The sequence below is a fragment of the Gymnoscopelus microlampas genome (assembly GCF_963454915.1).
Source record: "Gymnoscopelus microlampas genome assembly, chromosome: 13".
Classification (NCBI taxonomy): Eukaryota; Metazoa; Chordata; class Actinopteri; order Myctophiformes; family Myctophidae; genus Gymnoscopelus; species Gymnoscopelus microlampas.
In genome coordinates, this window is record NC_139950.1 from 37,965,725 (window position 1) to 37,992,437 (window position 26,713).

The 26,713-nt window shown below is 39.1% G+C and overlaps 2 protein-coding genes across 4 annotated transcripts in view; one reads left to right on the plus strand and one right to left on the minus strand.

Annotated features, from left to right (window-relative positions):
* The window catches only part of mcph1 (microcephalin 1), a 33,783-nt gene extending 8,706 nt beyond the window's left edge, over nt 1-25,077 (plus strand). For all 3 annotated transcript variants that reach the window (XM_084076771.1, XM_084076772.1, XM_084076773.1), the window contains exons 12-16: nt 3,584-3,621; nt 3,712-3,874; nt 3,979-4,056; nt 23,614-23,851; nt 24,126-25,077. In XM_084076771.1, coding sequence (XP_083932897.1) covers nt 3,584-3,621; nt 3,712-3,874; nt 3,979-4,056; nt 23,614-23,851; nt 24,126-24,190 — 582 coding nt within the window. In that variant the 3' untranslated portion in view covers nt 24,191-25,077. The remainder of the gene's footprint in view (nt 1-3,583; nt 3,622-3,711; nt 3,875-3,978; nt 4,057-23,613; nt 23,852-24,125) is intronic.
* On the minus strand, nt 4,940-20,406 carry angpt2a (angiopoietin 2a). Its single transcript, XM_084076775.1, has 9 exons — nt 20,089-20,406; nt 14,226-14,381; nt 12,418-12,539; nt 11,652-11,890; nt 10,882-11,009; nt 10,419-10,520; nt 9,686-9,852; nt 8,315-8,445; nt 4,940-6,728 (listed from the first exon to the last, which is right to left on the minus strand). The coding sequence occupies exons 1-9, from the start codon at nt 20,356-20,358 to the stop codon at nt 6,568-6,570; spliced, it is 1,476 nt and encodes a 491-aa protein (XP_083932901.1). The 5' UTR covers nt 20,359-20,406; the 3' UTR covers nt 4,940-6,567.
* Nucleotides 25,078-26,713: the final 1,636 nt, after the last annotated feature.

Sequence of the window (26,713 nt, forward strand, 5' to 3'; positions counted from 1 at the left end):
TTTCTGTCATCCATGATGGTAATGTACGGTGTCATTGCTTGTGAAATGCACCTGGGCTCAGTTTGTTTTTGTTGTATTTCCTAACCTCAGCGAAAGTTTCTTAGCTTAGTCTTCTGAATCTTTTGTGATGACTTGTGGTCTTTTTTATAGAAAGATGTTTACTATTCTCTTAGTGCTATAATACAATTGAGCGCACCTGTGCATATTGATTATTAGTAGCTGTGTATATTTACAGTATAGTTTATTCTGTAGTGGCTTGATTTGATAAAATACTAAGTTGTGTACAATACTTTGAATTGGCACTGTTGTTAAATATGCAGCAGAAAGTATTGTCTCTGGTAAATATTCTTGTTGTCTCCAACGTTGTTGCCACTGTAACTGTCGGTTAAGTGGTGTGGTTGACGGTCCTCGTCCTAGTATGAACCTGACTTATTCAGACTCACTCAATCTGATTCAATTGATCAGAGGATTGATCCTGCAAGCTGGACCATCTATCAACCCTATTGGTTAGATGGCTGGATGAAAACATTGACATTCTATCTATCCGTTCAATGAATGGATAGGTAGAATGTCAATGTTTATACATGTGTCACACTCCCCTGACCTTCAGGTAATTTGCAACCCATAGGGACCACTCACTTCGGAGTTATGAGTCACAATACATGATTCAATTACAGTATACTTTACATTATCAAACAAAGAATGTCATACAAGCATACAATAACACAATACAAAATATTAGTGTTCATGAAAGATTGATTTATCAAACTAATACAAACAGATCTTGTGTAACTTTCATCTAAAGGGAATGCATATCCTTCCAGACAGATTGAAAATATGCAGAAATAGCCATTTGAACTGTCCAGAATATATTTGATCAGCAAACGCATAACATTGCATGAATAGAATCATGACATATTGGTGTGTGTGTGTGGAGAACCCCAAGCCATCGAGGAGACGGCGTCATACACTAAAGAATTTCCTTCATTTGTGCTCTGAGGCCACGCTACAGTTCACACCGACTCTTTGTCTGGCGTTTATTTTGTGCTCTGAACTCATTCTTCAATGCTTGCCTTGCCTTGTGTTGTTGCCAGAACCCGACCACTGTTTAGGATAAGCCAAAATACCCCTTTGTGGAACCTCCAAAGTTGCTGGCCATATTCTTAGATGTTTAGCTTTTATTGTGCAAATATGAAATGAACTGATTTTAGCATTCCCCTGGTGTTCGCAGTGGGTTAACCTTTTGACAGACATCGGGGCGGCCATAGCTGAGTGGTTAGTGAGCCCGCCTAAGGAGCCGGAGGACCTGGTTGCCCCAGGTTCGATTCCAGGCCAGGCCAACATATGCGTCGATGAAATGAAATTTGTCCCTGAGCAAGACTCTTAACCCCTAATTGCTCACAGGTTCTCATTGGAAACAAAACCGCAAGGACTTTCATGAACGACCTGTTAAAAGGAATTATCCTTATCGGCCTAGAAAAATATTTTCCCCTGATGAAAGCAGTTCTATCTCAATTGGTAGTTGTATCTGATCTTGTTTATCAGGTATTCTACCTGTGTAATGGTACTTCCTCATGAGGCTGCTGGTGCTGGACCAATTTGGCAGCTCCGTGATCAGATGGCCCTGACATCCTGTGGTGGAAGAAGTACTCACATGTTTTAAGTAAAAGTATCAATACTGCAATTAATGTAGATGTGCTCTGTTACAAGTAGAAGTCCGGTATTCAAAATGTACTTGAGTAAAAGTACAAAAGTATCGGCATCAAAATATACTTAAAGTACCAAAAGTAAAAGTGCTCATTGTGCAGAATATCCCATTTCACAAGTTCAAATGTATAAAGAATTATTTGAAAATAGGCGATCTACAAGCTCACAATGTGTTGCATCGTGAGCATGTAGATCAGCTATTTTCAAATGGCCGAAATATATGTTTCCGGCAGAAGTGGTTAGTGTGTTTTCGTAATAATAATGAAAATCTACAAAGTAACTTGTAACTAAAGTTTTCAATATAATTGTAGTGGAGTAATACTTTCCTCTGAGATGTAGTGGAGTAGAAGTAAAAGTATTGAACATTTACAATGCTGAAGAAAGTAAAAAATACCTCACAATTGTACAGTACTTGAGTACATGTACTTAGTTACTTTACGCCACTGCTGACATCCTGCTGAGGTACCAGAAAATGATCCCTGACAGGAAAGAGCCTGGTGGCCCTGTCTGTAACCGGCGCTCAGGTGTTGGTGCTAATGATGGCCAGTTGTTTTGTTGTGGCCAAAGTGCAGGAGATGGATGGACCATAGTCGTCACCAGAATTCAAACTTACACAGTTCCGTTTCAATAGCTCTGAACATGTTTTTCTCGGCTTGTGGCCTTGGAGTTTCACTTCCTCTCTGGTCTGCAAGCAAACAGCTGTGAATCCCCGTACTTGTTCAACACAACACCATTTGACCAACAAAAAAAAAAGAGAATTACAATGGCAAAAAAAGAAATGATATATAATTGCTTCAGTTCCATGAGCTTCTTCATTGATTTACGATTGTATACTGCAGTGGTTCTCAAACCTTTTCATGTCAAGGACCCCCAAATTGACACTTATTAGCCTGCGGACCCCCATTTGAAAAAGATATGCCAGGGACCCCCATAAGAGAAGATTTTTACGGCTCTAGCAGTGATTCTCAACCATTTTAATTTCAAGGACCCCCCAGTTAAACATGCATTAGGCTACGGACCCCATTTAATGGCATCTCTATCTCTGGGACCCCAATTCATATTGTAAAATCAATGTTAATTTAACTCTGAGAGTGTACAAATGGAACCAAATGGACCCGTTAGGGTCCATTTGGTTCCATTTGTACGCTCTCAGAGTTACAGACTCATAAGGGTCCATTTGGTTCCTATCCATCATTTAACTGGGGACCCCCTGGAACCCCCTCAAGTACCCCTGGGGGTCCCCGGACCCCACTTTGAGAACCAATGGTATACTGTAATATATGCACGCGCACACACACGCACGCACGCACGCACGTTGCCTTCTTCTGGCACTTTTGTTTTGCCCATGTCTAGCATGCCTGACCTTATAGTTTGCATTTTACCAACTCCAATTCATGGTTTTATGTATGCTTTGTCAAGTCAAATCAAATTTCTCTTGTGCGACAAAGATTTGAACTTTGAATAGAGACTATTTTTTAGAAGGAAGAGCTGCCCTGAAACAGATGTTATTTACATACTGTATGTGAAGCATATTATCTATGATTCCTATTCCTCCTTGAGCTCAAAGCCAGACTTTAACGTGTGGTGGTCGGTAACTGCTCCTTGTGTCACATACTGAATGAGGATAATATATGAATACAGTGACTCAGAGCTATTTCCAAACCTATCAAATAGTTTAGTGAATGAATGATCAATGAAACCATCAATGAGGATCACAAATTGAGTGTCCTAATTATTTTAAATAGAAAAACCCCTCGATGTTACTGGATGCCTTGGTTCTCTGGCTTCTAGGTTTGGGAGTGAAATAGTTTGAGAAATTGTGTTTTGTTGTGTATTTATCTTTTTAATAGGGTGTGTGTGTGTGACTTTCTTACAGACTATGAGAACATTGGTCATGACAAGTTTGTCAACTGAGTAAGTATGTCAGACATTTACATTTTTTACCCAGTAACACCTTTTGCTGTATAATTTGGTTTTGGAATGAATCTCTCTCTCTCCGTGTAGTCAGCAGAGCACAGTAACTCAGGTGGTTAGAACTCTAGGAAGGTTCACGATCGTGGACCAGGTGTGTGAGAGTACGACCCATGTGGTGTCCGGACATCCACGACGCACTCTAAAGGTTCTTCTTGGCATTGCCCGTGGCTGCTGGATCTTGTCTTTTGAATGGGTATGTCGCTCATTTAGGTAGCTAAATAATCTCACCAAACCCTTGCTTTGTGTTTGATGCAGACTGAAAAATGAATTAATGCATTTTTACTTTCCCCTCAATAGATTCTGTGGTGTTTGGAGAAAAGGCAGTGGATTCCAGAGGAACCATATGAGCTCAAGGACAGTTTCCCAGCAGCAACTGTGAGTACCAGTATGGGTATCCATAATACAAACATTGACATGGTCATTTACACAGTATATACTCCCATTATGTTATCTAAAGGTGTCCTGAAGAAAACGTAAGGTGCACAGCCATAAACATCGAACCATCAATTTAAAAAAATAGGATTCACACACTGTGCACCAGACGCCAGATTTATTCAAATATTTTAACTTAACAAGTCTTCATCAGAGCTAATACAGTAATAATATACAGTAGATATAGATGAAGCCTTGATTAGTCAAAATGTTAACTGTGCTGTAATAAATCTGGATTTTGGAGCATTTGATTAGGTGTGCAAGTCCTATTTTCCAATCGATTACCAAAGTGCCATCTTCCGTAGAATCAATGTTGGCTGCTTTCTTCAGCATTGTAAATGTTCAATACTTTTACTTCTACTCCACTACATCTCAGAGGAAAGTATTACTCCACTACAATTATATTGTATATAATATATTTCATTATTATTACAAAACACACTATTACATGCTCGCGATGCAACACATTGTGAGCTTGTAGATCGGCTATTTTCAAATTATTTGTTATACATTTGAACTTGTGAAATGGGACATTCTGCACAATGATCTTCCATGGTCTTTACTGGTGTCAGTCAATCTTTTAATAATTTAAATAGCAGCGTTAATTCCAGCTTGAAAATGAATTAATTTCCAAAAATGTATTTTCACACTCAATAAATCAATTAGATAGTGTATGTGTATGTGTGCAACAAAATAATGTCATATCAATGCTGCAGTTTATAGAAATAATTTATTTCTTCAACATTATTGCTTACATTCTTTGTTTTCACTCATGTTCTCTTGCTTGGTTTGTGGTAATAGATAACTGAACCCCAGACGATCAGACATTTAAAGGCTAGAATGCCAATGCAGAAGGAAGTGGGTCGGAAACCTGCTAATTTTTATTGCCAGTCATTCATTTTCACAGTGTTTTTCTTAAACATCCTGTGTGAAATGTGGATGTTTGCCATTTCCTGCGCTCGTCAATCATGAATCACTATCCTCTCCAGCGTCTGTTCCGGAGGCATGAGGTCTTCATACACATATGTCATCACATTTCCCTTTTGAAATTCCATTTACTGTAGTATTTTTGTGGTGAAACCAAAGTATTTTGTTGAGTCCCCAAGGCCCTTCGTTATACCTCAAATTTAAATGAAAGCATTTTATGTAAGCCACATGATCCCCTTCCTCTCTTCTGCCCTGCCTGTTGTCTGTCCTATGCAGTATTTCACAATAGTTCACAGTCTATAGTGGTGATGCTTTGAGCAGTCATTTTTGTTGACAATGTGAAAAGGAGTGTAACATTGTTAGGCAGACATAGCCATTTATATGCTAGCAAGTGCTAATCTAAAAAGTGTTATATATGGAGCCCAGTGTTTATTTGTTTATTCAAGTCTGATCTGCGAGCTGGTATGTGTGTGTCTAACCCCTTTAAGTTGTGGCGGTCTGTTTTAAGATGTTTATGCAAATTTGGACTCTGAAGAGAAGCTTTGAATTATAAGGAGTCTACCCACTGGCCCCAACAGTTGTCAGCATATGTGCTGAAACACATTGGCATTGATGTTTTTAGGATTTGGGCCAGTACCAATATTTCACGTAAATGTAGCTCTGTTGAACTCACAATTAATTAAAAACGGTACAGATGTTGTGGAAAAAGTATATTGACATAAATATAACAAAAACAGTGGGGAAACAGATTTGCTCTTTTGGAGAAACAAGGTGTACAGTCTGTATAATTAGCCTAAATTAAATAAATTCCTTTGTGATTCTATTTAGCTATGTGTACTGTAGATCGTTACTACCATTCAAGGAGACATATTTTAGTAATATTACAATGTCTTAAATCAATATCTTATTCGGTAACATTAAATATTAACCCAATAATCAACATATAAATAAAACGTAATTATATACATCCTCTCTGAGATACAAAATATTTTACTTTAATAATTGTTTAAGTTGAATTTTTCATTTTAAGAATTTATCACATAACTCACAGTAAGCATTTTTAGCCGATTCATTGCTTTTTATGGCTTAAGTGCACTATTATTGCAAGTTGTACCATAGTTCCTTTACTTTCAGTGTGGTAGGCAAATATTATTACCAGGAACACTGATTACAGAAGCTCTTCCACTGATAATCTCCCTGTGGTTAGTCTAACTTGTTATTACACACTAGCTGCTACACTTCCAGTTTTCTATTGATATCCACATTACCAACCTGTGTGGTATGTTTTCACAAGTTCATTGCTTCATTGTTTAACTCGCCATCTGGCTCAAAACAGAAAACAATAAGACTCTCAATTGTTCGAGTTCCTTTCCACATGGACCTTTTTTCTTTTTAGGAATATTGTTTTTCTAGGAATAAGTGCTTTGATTGTCTTGGCAGCGTCATTTTTGTTGTCGTGTCTGCTACTGCCTGCGATGGCATGCCTTCTCCTCACTCTGTGTACATGAGGAGGACAGTTGAGGACGTTTAGAAGTCTGCTGGTCTGATCATCATAGTAGTGGACTTCAGTGAGTAGCCGGAGCCTTTCCAGTAGTACCATTTGATTCCATTGAAGCGATTTGAGTTCTGGCCTTGTTGGAAATACATTCCATTCAAATTGGATGGCCCACAGGCATCAAACCACCATCCTATGGACAGAAAGGAACAAAGGAGTTAGATCTTCTCATGTATTCCTCAACATGTGTACAGTCAGGTGCACTGGACAGAACGGGGTGAAATCATGGTATTATTTTGTTCATGTTGACTAAATGTTCTACAAATCCTAATTATAAGTGCCCTTCATTGTACGTCCACAGCGAAAATAGCTGCTCTACAAGTTCACAAGGCGTAGCGTTGCAAGCTTGTAGATCTCCAATTTTCGCTAAATGTTTGCCTGTTTTCGCCAAATGTTGAAGAGTGATCTCTTTTTTTTTTTTTTTTTACTTTCTTTTTATTATTTTTTCTTAGAGCAAGTTAGGTCATGTTGGGCATCACATATACATTAAATGAGTACATTTCTGGTGTAGTTAACACTCTTATGTTAAGGGCTATTCAGTCCAGATGAAGAGAGAGGGATCCTTATTTGAAGTAACTTCAGTCCTTTTGTTGAGAGAAGAGTGATCTCTTTATATAATTTTCAGTGATTTAAACTTGGAACTCAAGCACTTTACGGTAGCAGGACATCTGTTTGAGACAAACAAAACTGAGACTGCACTGCCAAATTTCAAATGACCATGCATTCATTAAGTCAATAACTGGAGAGGCCAACATGCCCAGAAAAGGGATGCTACCATTCATGTGGTTAAAGTCTAACGAGGACATTATGTGGATCAATCAGGATTGGGATCCACATAGAAACTACATTTCTTCAATGTGGATCATGGGCTTCATGTGACCACCAGCATGTAACATCAGTCATCTATTCTATGACGTATCTATGATGTTTGACTCCAAATTTGGGCAAGGTTTCAGTACAATCACAAGTGGGGGTATTCTGTGATTTACTGGCAGTGTGCATACAAAGTTTGACGCTGATTAAAATAAATGCATTTCCTTGCGAACTCTAGAGTGAATATTGCATATTATTTATGTAATTACGGACATCACACATGTGATGTCCGTATGTGGAACGATGTGGAACGCCACATTATGGTTCCAGCATGTTCCCTTATGGGTCAATTGTTTTTTAAAGTTAAATTAACAGTCAGATTACTGTAGGGATAGGGTTCCACCGTTCCAGGAACGGATAATGGACAGACTCTTCACTCTTCTGAGAGAGACCCCTCTTGAAAATGTTTTCAGAAGGATCCAATGTCTGGCAGCATACAGTAGTTACTCACAGAGGCATGGAGAGGAGGACTTCTATAAAGCTCCAAAAGAGAGAGGGGGGGGGACTTTGTTCCCAGACTATTAATGTCAGACGTTGCAGAGGCTGAATTCCCCAATGAGCTGATCAGTGATTAACTCTGAGCTAATTGTACTCTTTGACCCAACAACAGAAATGCAGGAGCCCCTTGAATGTACTTGAAGATTTCTTTGGGGAAGTGCCAACCTCGGAATGGGATTTTTTGTGTGTCCCTTTCCTGATGCAGTGAGCACCTTACAGTCACACCCAAATTGGTGTGAACATTCTTTTTACCTGAAAATATTCAGGGTTGATTGTGAGCAATCGTTTTTCACATACCTAACCATTGCATCCGAGTGACAATAAAGTGAATCGGAGTCTGACTCTTACCTCCTGATGTCAGCTGTGAACATTTGCAAACACATTTGTCATTGTCTGCATCCTTTGTGCTGAAATCACTTCCTGGCTGCCCAAGGCTGCTTATTTTGCCTGCTGTTCCACTGTAGCTTTTAAGGTGTATCCTGTAGGATGAAAAGGGAGAATAGAGGTAGAAGTCAATGATCTGTTCATCAAAAGACAACCTTTAACCATATACCGTACAGTATACTTAGTTGACCATGGTCCCTCAGGGCTCTATACTAGGTCTGCTCCCTTTTTTCCCTCTACACCAAATCTCTTTGCCGAATATAGCAGATCTACAAAGCTCGATGCACCCCAGAATAGGTACGCTAGGGTTCATGTTGTTTTACCTTGGTGCCCTTTTTTTTTGGCATGTCATTATAGGCGAAGGTTTTTATCGCAGATCTACAAGCTCACCGTATATCACATTGTGGTGAGTAAGGAGCTTGTAGATAGTTTTTTTTGTGGGTTATTTGTCGTACAATGACGTATATACAGTGGGGCTCAGCGTACTAGCAGCACGGATGCAGCACGGATGCACTTTCGGTGTCTTTAAGAGACAAGTCATAAACAAGTCATAGATATGTCATAGACCAGTGGTTCTCAGTGTTGGGTCCAGAACGATCCAGGGGGTCCCCAGCTCAATGATTGATAGGACCCCCAAATGGACGCGTACAAGTCTAGCTCCCAAGTGTGTAGAAATGGAACCAAATGGTCCATTTGGTTCCATTTGTACATTCTTGGAGTTAAATTAACACTGAGGATTTTACAGTGTAGATTGCTGTCCAAGATATTAAAATAATAATAATATCAAATGGGCGCATGTGACCTAATGCATATCAAACTGGGGGTCCTTGAAATCAGAAAGGTTGAGAATCACTCAATCTGTGAACATTTTCAAAACATTTCCAACAATTTCCACATTAGAAAAAAAGAGAAAAAAAGAGAAAATTCTGCAGCTAAGGACCATATGTGAATTGATTTAGGACTTTGAATTAAAAATACACTACTTCACTACTTTTTGCAAAGCATCTTGTCTGTAGTTTGTTTACAAACATTCCACAGATCATGTTTTGGTTAAACAAACTAACTCCTCACAATTTGATCAGCTCAAATACTGTGTATATATGTATCCCTATGATTAAGATATCATGCATAATTTGGTATCTGATGTAGATAGATTGGGGTAGTCAGAGCTCTATCCATTTGTCACAAGATTTCCACAGATCTTTAGCTGTTGACTTTCTTATGTTAAAGATGACCTTTTCAAGACATTGTGGTCGCTCTTACTCTTTTGCATGAATCATATATTGGTGCAGTTATGTGCAAAAACGAATGTTTCGTTTGATTGATGCAACCTACCTGTAATGTTGTGCTTCACTGTCAAGAAAGAAATGTTCATATTGTGAGAATCCAGAGTTTCCTTCCCAGTCCATCATCTGGATTCTCAGTCTGTATGGTTGTTGATTTGTCAATTTGGAGGTAAATTCATTTCCTAGCCAGTATTCACCTGAAGGTTCTCCAAACCCCTATAAGAGAGCATAAAACAAGTGTCATTAAACGTTAATGGAACCCATAGTAGGGTATTTTATAGCAGTCGCCATCAATCAAATGGACTGTCAGTGTTCTAATCCATTTGGCTTGTATGCCAGTTTTGATGAATGTGTCTCTTTCCAAAGGAATTTATGAAATGAAATGATGGAAATACAGTCCATGTCACTAAAGAATCATTGGAAACCTGTCGTCGTCGCTGTCGGGTGGAAACCTCATTATGTCCAAAACTGCTACAAGCTACACACGTCGCAATGCGACGCGTTATGAACTTGTAGATGGGCTCTTTTTGCTACTTTTGAATGACACTCTAGTATAACGAAGTAGGGCATTCATTTACTAAAATAATATAAAAAGTTAAAAAAAACATGGAGATAAGAGGTTTCTGCCTGACAGCAAAGTTATGTGATCATCTCTAAACAAAGAGCTCATGTAAAAGGTTTCACTGAATGGCAAATAATAAAAATGGCCTCTGCATCATACAGTATATCAGAATAGTAACACAAGCTAGGCAGTATATATTTTTTTCATCTTCATAGCTTACCATTTTGTATTCTTTCCACGTACGGTGAAAGTCAACACGTCCGTCAAACCTTTTCTGTAGTATTGTCCATCCACCTCCCTCTGTCTCCATATCACAGAAAGCCTTTACAAAACAGATACAGGCCTCTCCAGTTATTGACTTAATGAATGCATGGTCATTTAAAATTTGGCTTTGGTTTTGTTTGTCTCAAACAGATGTCCTGCCACCGTAAAGGGTTTGAGTTCCAAGTTTAAATCACTGAAAAGTATCTAAGGAGATCACTCTTCAAGCTCAAGCATCCACCACATTAACCAAAGGCTGAGGGCATTTTAATTTAACCAGACTTAAAGACTGATTTCTTTAGTTGCAGAGTATTGTTTGTGTGTGCCAGACGGTACAGCTCCTCCCTTTGTTCCTTTTTAACTGATGCTTATTAACAGTTTTATTCATGGCATTTATTATGTTCTGTACAAACCGTGATCACCTTCATTTCCTGGGTAGTGTTGGGCAGAGTGAGTGCATAGACACCACTTTCGGTGTTGCCGGACTTGAAGACAGCAGCACAGTCCATGTATGTTGACGGTGTATCCTGCATCATGGACGGTTTGGTGTCTGCAAAACAAGCAATTCACATAACTGAACACTACATGTGCATATTTTTTTTTTTTTTTATTATTTATACGATAAAACAGCACAGTAAATACTCCCACCTTTTGATGCAACAAATAATAGAGGAAAGACCTAGTAGGCAGCATGAATAAATAGGGTTTCAACTTTGTCTTAAAGTTGGATGCTGTTGCTGTAACGTGTTTTGTCCCAACTCAGTCTTGTGTCCTATGGGCCCTAGCCTAGAGGGTTCATATATTGCATGAGAATTTCCGAGATTGTCTTTGGGCCTAGAACCAGAGTGCGGTCTGTAGACACGCATCACAATATTAAAATCAATTATCTCGATGGCTGATAGCCAGTGGAAGGATTTTAGAACTAGTGTGATGTGGTAGTCTACTCCAGTGGTTCTCAAACTTTTTCATGTCAAATTGATAAATATTTGGCCGCGGACCCCCCCCCTCCCTCCAGCCAACATATAAATCGATAAAGTGGTTAAAATGATTGTGTTGCTATGTTAACTACTTTTTCTGGGGACCCCCTGGAATCCCCTCAAGGACCCCTTGAGGGGGTTCCAGGGGGTCCCCAGGCAACGGTCTACTCTACGCAATACAATGATAATTGAAAAATAATCTGGACCTACTGTACCTCCAGGTGAGGGGGCAGATATCTTGTTGATGAGGCTGTTGACAGTGTCCAGTAACTCCTGTTGCTGGCGGTGCAGGACAGTGTTGTTGGAGGAGACACGCAGTAGCTGCTCCTCCAGTTCCCCTATGACGGCTGTCTGCCTCTGGATGAGGCTTTGAAGCTGTTCCTTCTCCTCTCGCAGTGTCTTCAGCTCCACCTGTCTCTGGTCCTCCATCGCCCCTACCCTCTTCTCCAGGAAGCTGATGAGAAACGTAGGGTACAAGTTCAACAACTGGCTTAGCCTTTACTGTACACTGAACAACAGAACCTATGTATTTAGACAGATGAAACGTATGCTAGGGGCTTAACCCATTGAGACCTGAAGCCGATTCTACGTGTCTCCTAAATCTCAACAGTATTCTGAAAAACGTATGTTTCTATATCAGTGGTGCTCAATCTTTTTCATGTCAAGGACCCCCAAAATTATATGTATTTGGCCGCGGACCCCCATCAAAATATTTTGTTCCAGGGACCCCCAGAAGCAAAGATTTGAGTTGAATGTTCTGTTTAAAAATATATCTATTCAAAGATTTGCACACATTTTCACGATTTTTCAAAAATAGCAGATCTACAAGCTCGTAGCGCGGCACTCGGTGCCGCGCTATGAGCTTGTATATCTGCTATTTTTGAATAGCCAAAGTGTAAAATAATGCTTTTTAGCTCAAATCTAAAAATGACACAGTTCCAGGTCTTAATGGGGTAAAAAAGCATTTGAAGATGCCCTTACCTGTTCTTGTCATTCAGCTTGCTTATTTCATTTGTTTGGACAATCAGTTGTTTTTCCATCTTGTTTGTTGACAAGGAGTTCTCAAGGAGTTGGCGCTCAAGTCTTGTAGTATGATTTATTACCTAGAGATAAAAGGAGCAGTTTTGAGAAACATTCATCGGCTAGGCTATTTCTCACAGGGCACTTCTCAGATCATGGTGATTTTTTTTTTAATTGCTGAGAGCCATTTAAAGGGTAAACATTTTGTACTATCAAGTCAAATACTTGGCAGACGCCTAAAGAAGAACTCGAGATATTTAGGGGTTGGAGTTGGGTTTCCCACAAGAACAGAACATGCCCTTAAGCTAAACTTACAACCATAGTATGAAAAAATGAAAGCCTGATCTCTTCTGGATAGAAAAAATATTTCACTTTGTTATTATACAATTGCTTATGACATTTCCCCATTTTCTTATGCATACTATGTTATGCAAACAATACCATGGTTCACTGCAATTTTCCCGGGTTCGTCTACAGTTCACAGTATGCAAAATGTTAACAGTCATATTAAATTAACCTGTCATTTTTTTACTTTTTGTAGAAATTGGCAACAAACTTCATCAATACTGTTTGCATGTGTTGAAGTGTCCACAAGTATCTCCCATGCTAGCAAGGACTGTGGTGTGTTCTCAAGGTGCGTTTCTACAGTCACAGCCCCTCGTGCCCTGCGACTATCAGCATAAAGCACCACAACACTAATGGCCTAACACGTTCTAAAGAAAAAAATTGAATTGGATGAATTGTTGTTGTTCCATTAGGCGAGCGAGTTCAACCTACTTTGACCCAAGCTCTGTTTGTAGTTTCCACCACAGTCTAAAGACTACAATGAGCATAGTCCATTGCTAGTTGGAAAAACAAAATCTGTTTTCATGACAGGAAAAAGCAGAACAATCAAATTCCAATAAAGCATAAAGTGTACATTGGAAAGTGGGCAGGGGTAGGATTAGAGGCACTCTGCACAGTAAAATTCTCAGTGTTAATTTATCCATTTGTAAATCTGAGAGTGTACTAATGGAACCAAATGTACCCTTATTACGGGTCCATTTGTAGACTCGGAGTGAAATGAACACTCGGGATTTTGCAGTGTACATGTATTTTCGCAGACAGATGTATTGAATGAACCACACTGCTGGGTCGAGGACCTTGTCTCTGATTTCCCAGTTTGGAGGAACTGAACTCAGCAAAAAGCATATGTTGTTTACATGAATCCTACGCTACGTGTCTCTAACAGAGCTGTTGATGCCTTTGAACAGACGGATGTCTGATTGTGACAAACTGATAGACCCTTTCTGTGGGAATACAATTGTGCTAATAACAGGAAATGCTGTGCAGTTGGCTCACATAAGGTCAGTGACGTTGTGAAGCCAAAACAACGCACTGGCACAGGAGGGTAATGTGTGTGTGTGTGTGTGTGTGTGTGTGTGTGTGTGTTTTTCCTCATCTGATTTCATGTTCTACACCTAGGATGAAGCTTCAGTATTTTATGGAGTGGGCACGGAATTAGTTTAGTGTTGTCCCTCAAATGTGAAACGAATAGATTAATTCCATATCAACTATTGCGTTCTCACATTGTGTGTGTAATTATGTTTTTGCAGCATTTGACATATCTTAATATTATACTTTAATTTGTGTGACATCTAGATGATTTTGTTGTGTGGATTTTTGTGTTGCTGAAGCACTTTGTGGCAAGCTAAAGTCTGAAAAGTGTAGGTGCAGTATAGGAGGATTTCTTTTTGTTTCACATGAGACATCCGTCATAGTATTCTTACCTGTGCCTCCACGTTTGTTAGCTTCCGTGTTTGCTCTGCAGTTTGACTCAGCAGGTTAGTTCCTATTTGGATCATTGCAGCTGTATGGTTGTGTACAGCATTCTGTTGGATCTGGACCATCTCCTGCTTCATGCTGTCTTGTATGTAGTTCTCCAGCTGCAGTTTGGATGAAGCATGAGTCATTTGAATTATTTTTAGCCTTCCTTTAATTTTTTCAGGGAAACTGTGCTGAACATTTAACACTTGTTTCATGATTGCCCTGCTTTACATACAGTAACACGTATTAACACGCCTGAGGACTGTTTATCTTATTTGTATAGCCACAGTCTTCTAAGCATATCTAGTATATACTCTTTATATTGTATGGTATTAAAAGCATTGATTGCTCAAGGCCACTGATGGAAGTTGTTTATATAGCACGCCCATTGGCTGTTTGCCGCCGCTACTTGCTCGCCTAGCAGCTGGCAAGCCTCAAGGCTGTGCTGGCAGCGCGCCTGCCTTGTTGAGGTAACAAAAACAAGCGCTTCTTGCCCCCCAACCATAGGTATTGTTGCGTGCAGCGTTGTCGAGGAGCGTGGCTTTTTGGAGTGCTTGGCCATTTGCAATACCGGAAGTGCTGCTTGCAGCATTGTCGAGAAGTCCCGATACCAGTGATTCAATTCCTTATTTTTCCTAATAGTGTTTTTCAGAAGCTATATGTGTTTCCAATTGAAAAGGGTAGTTGATCTTTTTTTTTCTCAAAGCATAACTTATGCACTTAAACCTTTTACGGTAATGTGCTGTATGTTAATATCAGAATTTCTCTTGGTGGCCTTCAGCACTTCTGATGGTGCATGAATGAGCACACATGCCTAGGGCAATCCATGAATAACTGTCAAGCATAGAGGTATTTGCCAAATTGGATGGTTGGTGACAGATATGGCTCTTTATCCATGCTTTGTAGTTATTGGATTATTGAAATTCGACACCAAGGAACTGTGATCACGCGTTATCTTGGGCGAGGTCAAGAACTTCTCAGTGGTTGGTCCGATACTGTATTTATGAGCTGATACTGTATTTATGAGTATTTGTGAGCTACTTTTGAAACACCAACCAGCGTTTAAAGAAATGTTTTCTGTTCTTGTACTTAGTTTAGGTCTTTTCTAAAACAGAAGTCTTGTTGCTGTAGTGCCCCCATTCCTCTTATGTCAAACCTAGAATTCTCATGAGAGGCGGAAGCAGACAGAATTATCCCATGGCAACCCAGACTTTTTAAAAGTGTTTACTTAGTAATGTTGAAGCGTCTAAAAATTGAGGCAGGAAGTTCATTTGCATGTGGTTGTTTGTCACTGGGGTCAAAAGAGGAAAAGTAGTAGAGCCAATGTTTCCCATCACTGTGTATACTCATACTATATATATATATCTCTGCTGTCCGGCAGAAACCAGCTAACTCCAAAATGTACATTTTTCAGGAAATGACAAAAGCAAAACAAAAAGTGGAGTTAGGAGGTTTTGTTCATCATTGATAAGAACAGCTAAATGGACCTCAAAGCTCACAATGAGGTTGGAGGTCAAAAGGGGGTGGAGCCTGGAGTCAGCAAAACCAGCTAACTCCACCCCCTTTGGTGGACTTAGCTGGTTTAGCAGAAAGTTTGAGGATCCAATGGAGTTAGCTGGTTTTGTCAGAAGCGCTTTTTGATACTTTTCATTGGTTCAATATTTTTTTTAATCAACACGCGGACATAAAGGGTGTTCAATAGCACTGATTTATGGAAAAAAAAGCAAAAGAGGAAAAATTGAGTTTTCTGCCGGACAACAATGAATATATGTGTATGTATGCATATATATATGTATATATAGCTAGAGTTTAGATTTAAAGGGGAGAAGTTTTCAAATAAATGAATATGATCTACCGGTATATAGAAAATATTTGTCTCCATCTACCTAGCAGTATTGCCAGATTTAGAGTGAGACCAATCATTAAGTTATTTCCTGCATTGTGTTCCTGAGTGGCAATCAGGTCCTACAGCTTGTAAACAGGATGGAAGTGATGAGGGACGTGTCACATCCTCTATGAAGGCCTGACTTTATGCAAGTGGGAATGAGTGTCTGTGGAATGTTTGATCTATAGCAAACTTGTATAATTAGTTCAGTTCAGTTGTTTTGTCATCTGTCACTAAGGCAAACATAAATAGCCTATATTTACTTTCCATGGTCATGGATGACTGCTGTAATTAGTGTTAATTTTGTTTGTCTTCCTCAACTGACCTCCAATTTGTTTGTATTCTTGGATACGCACAGGAGCGCGTCAAAGGTGGAAGTGTGTGTCATCTGAATTGCTGGCAAGAGGACATTCCATTGATGGCTACCAGTGATCTAATCAGTTGTTTACTCCTCCTGGCTCAAAGTTTGCTGTGAAGAATGCTTGTTTGTGTTAGTCATTCACACGAAAGCGTGACGACCACTTGACACATTGTTTTAGTGTCACGACAACATATCGCCGCTGTCTGCGGAAATCTTGTATGTCCAAAAGCATGACTTTTCAGGAAATGGAAAAAAGAACCTGCATTCCAATGGAACTAATATAGTTATTATTTATTCACAAGCTCTTGATCCATTGCTCCCATCCCTATTTAGAGAGGTCAATATAGGTGAAAAGTTTAAAATTAATTGAAGGTGGGGAAAAAAGGGAAACATTTTAGATCTACAAGCTCACGATGTGTTGTGAGCTTATAGATTGTCTATTTGGGCTACTTTTGCGGAACACTGTCATACGATAAAGGATAACAGGACATTTATTTATGAAAAAACATAAAAAGATTGAATATGGAGACAAAGTTTCTATCCGACAATATGCTGATATGCTGGTATCACAATTCTTTGAGTGGTTAGTGACTGAGTTTATTTTACCCCATAGCACCAAATGCTTCCACCTTTGTGATATTTGTTTGGAATCAAATTTAGACTTGCTTTTTACTACGTAATAGAGTTCCCTCCACACTTTATGGTATATTTATTTTATCTCTATGTGTTGTAAAGCTTGCACAGATTCTTGGCAAAAACAAAAATGTTCTTGCCAGCTGTGCTTCAGATACACATTCCTGCAGAAGCTAAAGCTCATTCATGCAAATATGTCCTTACCTGTACACCAGATGTGCACTGTTTTTGTTTTATGTATAATACTTGAACATAGGTTTATAGAGCTAGAAATAATTCAGATCCACACTACTGCCCTACTGTATGTATGTAGGGCAGGCATCATTCTACCACTATTATCCTGGATCTAATATGCTATGAATACACCCAAAGGGGGATCTAGGCACCTTTACTCAAGTTGCAAGTACTGTAAGTTACTATGAATTACACCCACTCCCGCAGAGCAGGTGTATTGCAATTGCTGGCATCTGTCTCTGACAGTTTAAATTCCATTTGAATTCAAACTTGGCATTTAAGTTGAGCAGCGATAGCTTTATTTATTTTTCTTCAAAAACGGTGAGTGCAAGGTCAAAACGTAACCCTCTGCTCATGTATAGCATATTTTGTGGGTGTAGCATCTCTCTGAGTGCATTTCTAGCCTGTTACATAGATTCACCGTCTGAATGTAGCTAACAGGCCTAACGGCTGCAACTGTTCCCACTTTGGCACCCCAGTGGTTAATTTAAGTAGTTAAATTGCCATGGATTAGAGAGGTTGAAGAAACCTCAGGTCTTAAACAGACATTTATTATACCTGTGTTTTTTCCTAGCCTTCAGTGTAATTGATTCTCCATGCTTCATTAGATATTAGGTTGTAATCCATTGCTTGGAATTGAATTTGTTTTAGGACAAAATTCAAGTCACTACTAAATGCATAAAGCAATCTTCCCCGCTGTGTTTCTCAGCCAGGCTTCACACTACTGTATTATTTAACTTAATTTCTATTTACTGAGCTGTAAACATCCTACCTGGTTACCCCAACGCACACCTGACCTATGCACATTACCTGTATCTCTTGATATTGTATTGGATAACAGGGCTTCAATGTCATACTGTAGGTCTGATATACAAATACACCATGTACATCCATTCTGAATAGAGAGTCAGGTAGCCTTTAGTTAATATATATTTCAGACTTCCCAAAAAAATAATCCTAAAGAGATTCAAATCATGCTCACAATTCTTTTATGTGCATTAAAGCTGCATTACATTACATTACAGTCATTTAGCAGACGCTTTTATCCAAAGCGACTTACAATAAGTGTATTCAACATAGGTAGGGAACGAAAACTACTAATCACCAGCACAGTCGACGCTGAAGTATAAACATTTTACATAACTACTGCAAGCATAAATATGCCATATTCAGTTAATAAGATCATTTAATATAATTAATGTAGTAACGCGTGATTCATCTAAAATGGTAGTTTTTTTTATGTAATTCAATAGAAGGTAAAGCTTATTATTCTCATTTAAAACCTTAAGTGTTTTTGTATTTCTGTATGTTTTTGGTTACTGGAGGAATAGTTGTATCCAGAGCATGAAGCATGTCAAAACCTAGCACCTACTGACCTTTCTTGTGGGGTGTTGTTAGAGAGATGGTAGTTGTGTGTAAGTTGTTCTAGTCTTGTTGTCATGGCTCATCTAGTTAATCAAACTCTAAAGTGGTAGTAGAGCTTTCACTTCTTTCATTCAAGTAATGGCCCAGCAGCAGTGAAAGGAAAGCACACATCCCCCATGTGGACACCTGTGTGGAGGCTTTGTCCCTCCTTAATGCCTCATTTAGACTCAGTCGCACGGCGGTTTCACTTGCCAACAAGAACGGATCTTCAAGCTGACCCTGACACGTTTGTTAGCTTGAAGATCTGTTCTTTTCAGTTGCTACAGGCACAACTGTGACATGCTTCTAATTTATAGGAAAACTGGAAGAGCATACAGCCAAACACACTCAAACATATACATGTATTAAAACCAGCATTTTGACAGTATTGACTTCATCAGCGCTTTTACATAACCCTCTTAATTTATGGTATTGCTGTTTTTATTTTGGATAAGCCTTTGTTGATTTTAGATGGTTTGGTGTATACTTTGGTACTCAGGTGCCAGTCATGGAGCCACCCATGACTTCCATTGATTTAGTTTCACTGGTGATTATACAGATGTTTGATCTGGGCTATAGCTCTATATTCTGATAGTACTCATTGCTATAAAGTGTTTGTTCAGTAACAGGAATCTCCATGTCTCTCCAGCTCTTTATTAAACAGTAAATGCATTTTCAGGTCGGGATACCATTTTTATCCAATCAGGATAGAGAACAAACTAGGATACAGATTAAACAAGTGAAATTGTAAGTGATGGCATTAAGAAATGAGCAGACAAAATTGGAACTGGAACACTGATAAATGGGTACTCTCTCCTGATTGGCTGACATTTTGTCACCTACCTGAAAATGTATTTTCTGCTTATTAAAGAGCTGGAGAGACGGGGAGACCACTGTTACTGAACAAACACTATAGCAATGATTACTATCAGAATATAGAGCTTTAACCTTTTAACAAAAACTAAAAATGATCACTTACCCTACCTGAAACACTAAATCAAATTATTAGTAGCACGTTTTTTTTAAATATATGTAATGTGTATATATATATCAACAAACCGATTAACCACATACCGGTATGCGTTATATTATACTCGGCACACAATGGTGTCATGCAAACATTTTGAAAATAGTCTATCTACAAGAGCATAGCAACACATGTCTGAGCTTATAAATGGCCTATTTTCAACAAAGAAAATCGGCTATAATGAAATGTCCAAACTAGGGATCGATTATTAATCAATTATTTAGCAAAATGATCTATTAACGATAGTTCCTGTAGTTGAGGAGGTGAGACAGGACAGTTTACCTTGAGAAGCCACTGTGTGTTGTTCTCCATGATGTTCTCCAGTTGCTCCAGTCTCTGTACTGACTCTTCATACTCTGCTGGGTCATCCTTCTGGACCAGGCTGTTGTAGGTTTGGCACATGTCTGGCTCAGGCAACAGGAAGGTGTAGCTGCATGGTCCGTTTTGGATCTGATATTGTCTCTTACCCGCAGTGGTGGCTGAAGTCTTATATCCTGTACCCAGCAGCAGGCACAATCTCAAAACCAGTAAGCCAACATTCAGCATTTTCATTTGAAAAATGTTTAACCAAAAAAGAAAAAAGGCTCAAATTGAAATCCTTTTTCATATAATTGATTTGACTTCTTATCCCAACAATATTCATACACTCCTCTTCAAGCTCCTCAGCTTCTTTCCTAGTAGCACTCAGGATGAAGTCATCAGCGACTAGAGGTAGTATGTCATTCCAGCAGGTCACTGGGCCCAGACTGCATGTGCTCTCTTTTCATCAAGCCCCCAGCGTCTTGTTGGAGCTGCTTTTGACCCCTCTGATTGGCCAGCTGCGTGGGATGAAACCACTCCCCTTTCCCTGTGGCCAGTCTCTGTGAATTACTGCTCGGAACAGTATTGGAGACTCCTACTAGATTCCCCTTCCCACACCAGCACACATGGGAGCAGATGCACAAATTAAACATGCCCCCCCGTATCCTCTTGTAACGCCTCAGAGAACAGGCTCCTTAAACAGGTCATTGAGAGAGATACAGGATAAGCACCACAATGCATGTTGGTTCTTCTCTGTCTGAAACGCGCCTCAGGATGCAGCTGTCCACTTCAAGCAACGTCTGTGATGAGCTTGTCCATTCAAGCCCCTCCGTAAACCTTGCTTTAACTGCAACAAAGGCACAGATGTACTTAAGTGAAAACTTAAAGAGAAAGAGGCTTCTTCTCTCTGATGTCATCCAATGGATTTGTTGAAGAAAGGTTTTTATTTATTATTATTTTTTGCGTCCAAAAACTCTGAATCTAGACATTATTATTAAAATACAAAAAAAAGACTCACCTGGTGGGACTTCAAATTTAGACTTCCAGGTCTAAATTTAGGCTTCCACTTTATGTCATCATGATAAAATGCCAAATCTACAAAATATAAATAAATAGCATATCCACTCAGTGCCAAAGTTCATGTTATTCCTAAGAACTTTGACATTTTGGTTAGCTCATTATTGTTTAACATACTTAAATTCCCAGAATTACTTATTCCCATCTTTGAGTACACAAAATGTGTCTCTTATTGATTATTTATGGGCTAATTTGTATGATTTAAATTAGATCCTCTGTAGTGTGATTATCATTGTACATTAAAATAAATTGATCTTGACCTATGATTCGTAGAGCTATTTCCGTCTCACAAAGGTGAAGCAGTCATACTTGCTTTGGTCACGTAGGAGGGAAAATTGTGGTTTGTTTGTTTAGCTTGTTGATGCAATTCAGTATTAGTAGGCTGCCTGGATGTCGCCAAATAACATTCCTCTCTCCGTTTTCCCACCTTTGATATAAGAGGATGTGCCAGGTCATAGCTATGTTTCTACATCCTGTCTCAATATTTGGCGACACTAGTATGTCGCCAAATAGTATGACAAAGTATGGTTCTACACTGGCTAGCTCCTTTACATCATGATGAAGTCATTAATGTTAATTAATTCTCATGTCATAACTCCAGGCATTGCATTTACCCTCTGCAGTGTAGAAAGTCGTATCAATAGAAGCAAATTTGCACTGTAGGAAGTGGACAGCTATAACATGTGGGACAGGAAATATAACACATTTAAGGCACATTACCCAAGAGGAAGGCATTGTCGTCATTCCAAAAACACACAACAGTGAAGATCTTCAGGTGTTTGGGGTGAATCAGTCGTACAGTAGATTGTGTGGGTTTCAAGTCTGCAGGAAGTGACATAGTCAGACATACACAATGAACTTTGTTTTTCTTATTCTTTTTTAAACTGGCTTCCAACACCCGATTCTTTTTCAAAACCCTTTTTGAACATGACATTGCACTAAAACTATTTAAGTCTATGCTCTGTATTTATAGTATAGTTTGTTTGTGTCTCTTTTAAACCTTTTTTGAACCAGGGACATGACATGACTGAGTATGCTTGGCAAGAAGTTATGCAGAAGCAGGAGAATAGCTGAAATATGTACAAGATAACAAGGCTTAGTTGTATTTAACTACCTTTATATCATTATGGTCTCGCTACAAGAAACGTTGACATAATGATGTGAGCATTGTTTTGCTACTACTTAAAGACTGAACTTAGAATGATCAAATGTATGGAGGGAAAAAATTAAGTAATATTTTAGAGCTTTACTCATTAAAACATTCAATGAACAGAACAATATGATGTTGATATATAGATTATCACCCAGGCCTTTGTCGTTGTCAACTTGAAGGTCCTTCACGTTGACTGCATGACAGTCCAGTTTGGCTTGCACTGATTGGTAAGATATCAATTATGTCTTGGCTTCTGGGTCCTTTTCCTATCACTATGTGGGATTGGAAATAAGCAGGCACACCTGGCATGAGTCAAACTAATTGGACTCAGAGCTACTATAGGTGTGACAGACGGTCATCTCCTAAATAATTTAAGAGAGGAAGACAGCTTTCATGACTGTATGTTTCTTTTTATGTTTCCTTGTGGCTACAAGATAATAAAGAACTACATGGAAATAAAGAGATGTTCTGACCCAAAACCTTGGCTGTTACCCGTCCTGCAATCGAGCCCGTTATGCACGCATCTCACCCTGGACAGATAAAAGCTGTATGCCATTGCACCCAGAAGGACATGTATTGTATAATCTTGTCCCCTTTTAGTTGTTGTTGTTGGGGTGTTTGTCACAGTGCATTTGCAGATACGTGACATTTGTCCTCTGCATTTACCCATCAACTATTAGCTGTAGCAGTGGATGCTCAGAGACACTTTGACACATGACAGACTGAGCTGACTGGGGGGGGGGGTCTAACTGGTGACCTTCCCATTCCCAGGTGCGTTGTGAGCTTGTATATCTTCGAATTTCTTCACTTCATAATTTGTATTTATTTGTATTTATAGAAATTATTAGATTTTTTTCATTTCATTCATGAAATACTTTCATACGTCTTTAATTGATGAAAAGTTGATATTTTTGTTTAAACTTTTTAAAATATTTTGAAATAATATATAAAAAAAAAAATGAAACTATTTACTTGCGACCCATAGAAATTGGTCCGCGACCCAAACATGGGTCCTGACCCACTGTTTTGGAAACAGTGCTGTAGATGACACCTGTTTTGAGAAGAGTGGAAAGGCTATTACCTAATTGGGGAGTGATTTCATCCACTGCTAAAGGACACCTCACATGCAATAGATGTTCTTAGAGCCTGACCGGTGGCATATTTTTGGGTCTGATCCCGATTTTTAGAGGCCTAGACCACAGTGTGTCCAAATCACATGAGAATGCATTGGGAACTTTAGGTACTGTCGTGACGGTGTTGATTCTCTCTGTTCTCAGATCTGCCGTCTCCAGCAGCACCTGTCTGCCGGGGAGCACCAACAGGACTTGCTCCAGGACCAGCCGGTCATGTTTGTGTCTGCACACGCCCAGCCCCCAGCTGACAGTCTGGTGGAGCTCATTGAACTGTGCGGGGGCACAGTCAGCAAAACCATCCGAAAAGCTGGTATCTGCATTGGGGAATTTGACAGGAAGAGACCGGAAGGTTGCAGGATCCTCTCTGAGCAGTGGCTACTCGGTAAGATGTTTATTAACCACTTAGAAACCCTATATACTTCCTTGTGGATGAATGGAGAAAATAGCCGATCTACAAGTTCACAATGCGTTTGGATCTTTTGAATTGGCTATTTTCACTCACAAAATTGGGACACCAATGTTAAAGCGGTTAATCATATCTCCCTCCATTTGTTTTTGACATTTAAATATTGGAAAAATACCGTTATTGAACAGCTGAACAATTAATTTAGGATATTGGATGACATGACATTCTTTTCTGTCTCCCTTTTATTCAGATTCTATCACCCATCTCAAGCTACTCCCTTATGATGACTACGACTTGGAGAGAAGATCCCCCTAAAATGTGACTTTGAACTGTGAAGATGTGCTTTTATACTGGTGGATTTGCTCAGAAGTATTACTATACTGTACATATTTTCTCAGGTTTTCGTGTTCAGTACGATATGGTATATTTACACATAACAGGGCAATTTAGTCCGATGTCATGGGAAATGTGTATCTTTTTGGGTAGTTCAATTGGAGACCTTGGCTGTGTCAATCCTAGCCGGCTTGTTTTGTTGGCAGCCAGTGACTTTAATTGTGTGATTTTGTGTGATTTGGGGTAATTTAACTACCATTACGTTAGTACAAAGGGTGTCTATTTTGTTTGCTGTCAGAGACTTAAAAGGAAGGGTCTGTCTTGCAGCCATAAGTGCGTCATGGGAACTTTTAATTTTGCAGGACTGTCACTCATAGGATTGTTGATTATTTGGAAATGTTGGAAAAGTATTTTTTGTCTTTAATTGGATGCATTAGGGCGGGGCAATATATCAATATTATGTCAATGTTGTGATATGAGACAAGATATCATCTGTTACATCACCATTAGTCTTTTTCTGGTTTTAATCACCTGTGCCTTAGTTGAGAATATCTACAAGCTCATAACCCGTTGTTGTGAGGATGTAGATCTCCTATATTCACAGTTTTTTTTTTTTATTATTGTGATATTTGATACTGTTCATATTGCCCATCCCAAATATGCAAATGATTCAATTCCAATGTACATTTTTGTATAAATATTGTATTTTTTTTATAAGCCTAACCGAACTCAACCTATCTTCCTATTGTAAATGTTGCTAATTGTCACAACATACAATATACAAATTTACAAAAAGATTCTGAACCCTGTATCACTGTGTATACACAAATTGAGCCATTCTAAGTATTTAGTCTTTAAGACTTTAGGAAATAAATAAAGGGTATTAAAAATGGTATTTGTAGTGATCCCTTGAGGGGAAAGGACTTATCTGCATGTGATCCTTTCCAGCAGTGTGCAGGCCCAGGAAGCACATAGGGATTAATTAAGGGTTCAGTCAGTGTCTTGTTCAGGGAGGATCGAACCGGGGACCTTCCGATTGCCAGACAGACACTTTACCTCCCAATTAATTTCCGCTGCGTTGTTATATAGATTTAATATAATGCTGCAGGTCACAAAATGTTCCCCCAACTGTTTGAGGTTAAAACTTTCTCCAACTTCTTCTGAAAGCTGACATGTGATGTTAATTGGAATGTGGGGGGGGTCCCCCCCAGCATATGGGTTAATACAGCATCACAGTCATTTTAACCACTTTGACCATGCTTTATACGTTGGCTATTCAAAAATAGCAGATGTGTCGCTGGCACAAAACCTTTTCAGATGGGGGTCCACAGCCAAATACATATTAATTTGGGGGACCTTGACAGATTTGAGAACCTGTGGTCTATACCACTGGTTCTCTACATGTGGTCCAATTGGATCCTTGAGGGTCTGTTTTCTGTAAAAAAATATTTTGAAAAGCTGCTCTATATTATATATGGTATTGGTCTCCCCGTCTCTCCAGATGTTTAGTAAACATTCATTTTCAGTTCGGGATACCAAGTTTATCCAATCCGGACAGAGAACTCAACAAATATCATTTGTCAGCTTCAATTTGAAGTTCCAGTCCCAACATTATTGTCTGCCCACTTTTTGCCCATGCTTATTCTGCATCAGTTCTCTCCATAGACAGTAAAATTAGGTTCTCTCTCACAATGTTATCAAATTGGTATCCCAACCTCCTGAAAATATATTTTCTGTTAACGAAACCTGGAGACTCAGGGAAATCTCTGTGACTTAAACACTAGCAAATTTGCTTATGGCATTGGATCTCAGAGTGGGGTCTGGGGACCCCCAGGCAGGGGTCCTTGGAGGGGTGGGGGTCCCCAGCAAAATTAATGAATATAGCATCCCAATCATTTCAACCACTTAAACCATATTTTAAACTTTGGCTATTAAAAAATAGCAGATCTACTATTTTAGAAAAATCTGAAAATGTGTGCAAATCTGAATATATATATATATATATATATATACACACACATAGTTTTTTTTAAGCGAACATTTTTAACACAAATCCTCTCTTCTGGGGGTCTCTCATAGAGTTAAAAACAAGGGTGACTGTAAATGTAATACCCCTTTAAGTGGTTGGGAAAACGTCGTGTCCTTGCTCAGCGCGGTTGCCTGACAACCAATTGGCCAATGACAGGTCGAACGTCTCTCCGGGCTATGGTCTCTTTACAAGTTCACCTCTTCGATAGACCAATCAGCTTCCACGATGTTACTTAAAGTGTCACCGTAACCCGCGTCACCAGGCTGTGAAACCAACGTGGTGGAGAGCGGTGTTGCCATGTCCGCTTATTATAAGCGATTTGGGCTTATTTTTCTATAAAGTTGCTTGTATTGGTAGTTGCGGGTTGAGTTTTTTTGGGCTTGTTTTAAAGAGTAGTTGCTTATTTGGGGCTTGGTTTCTAATGTTGTTTAAACCAGTGTTGTGAGCTTGTAGATCGGCTATTTTCAAATTTACGG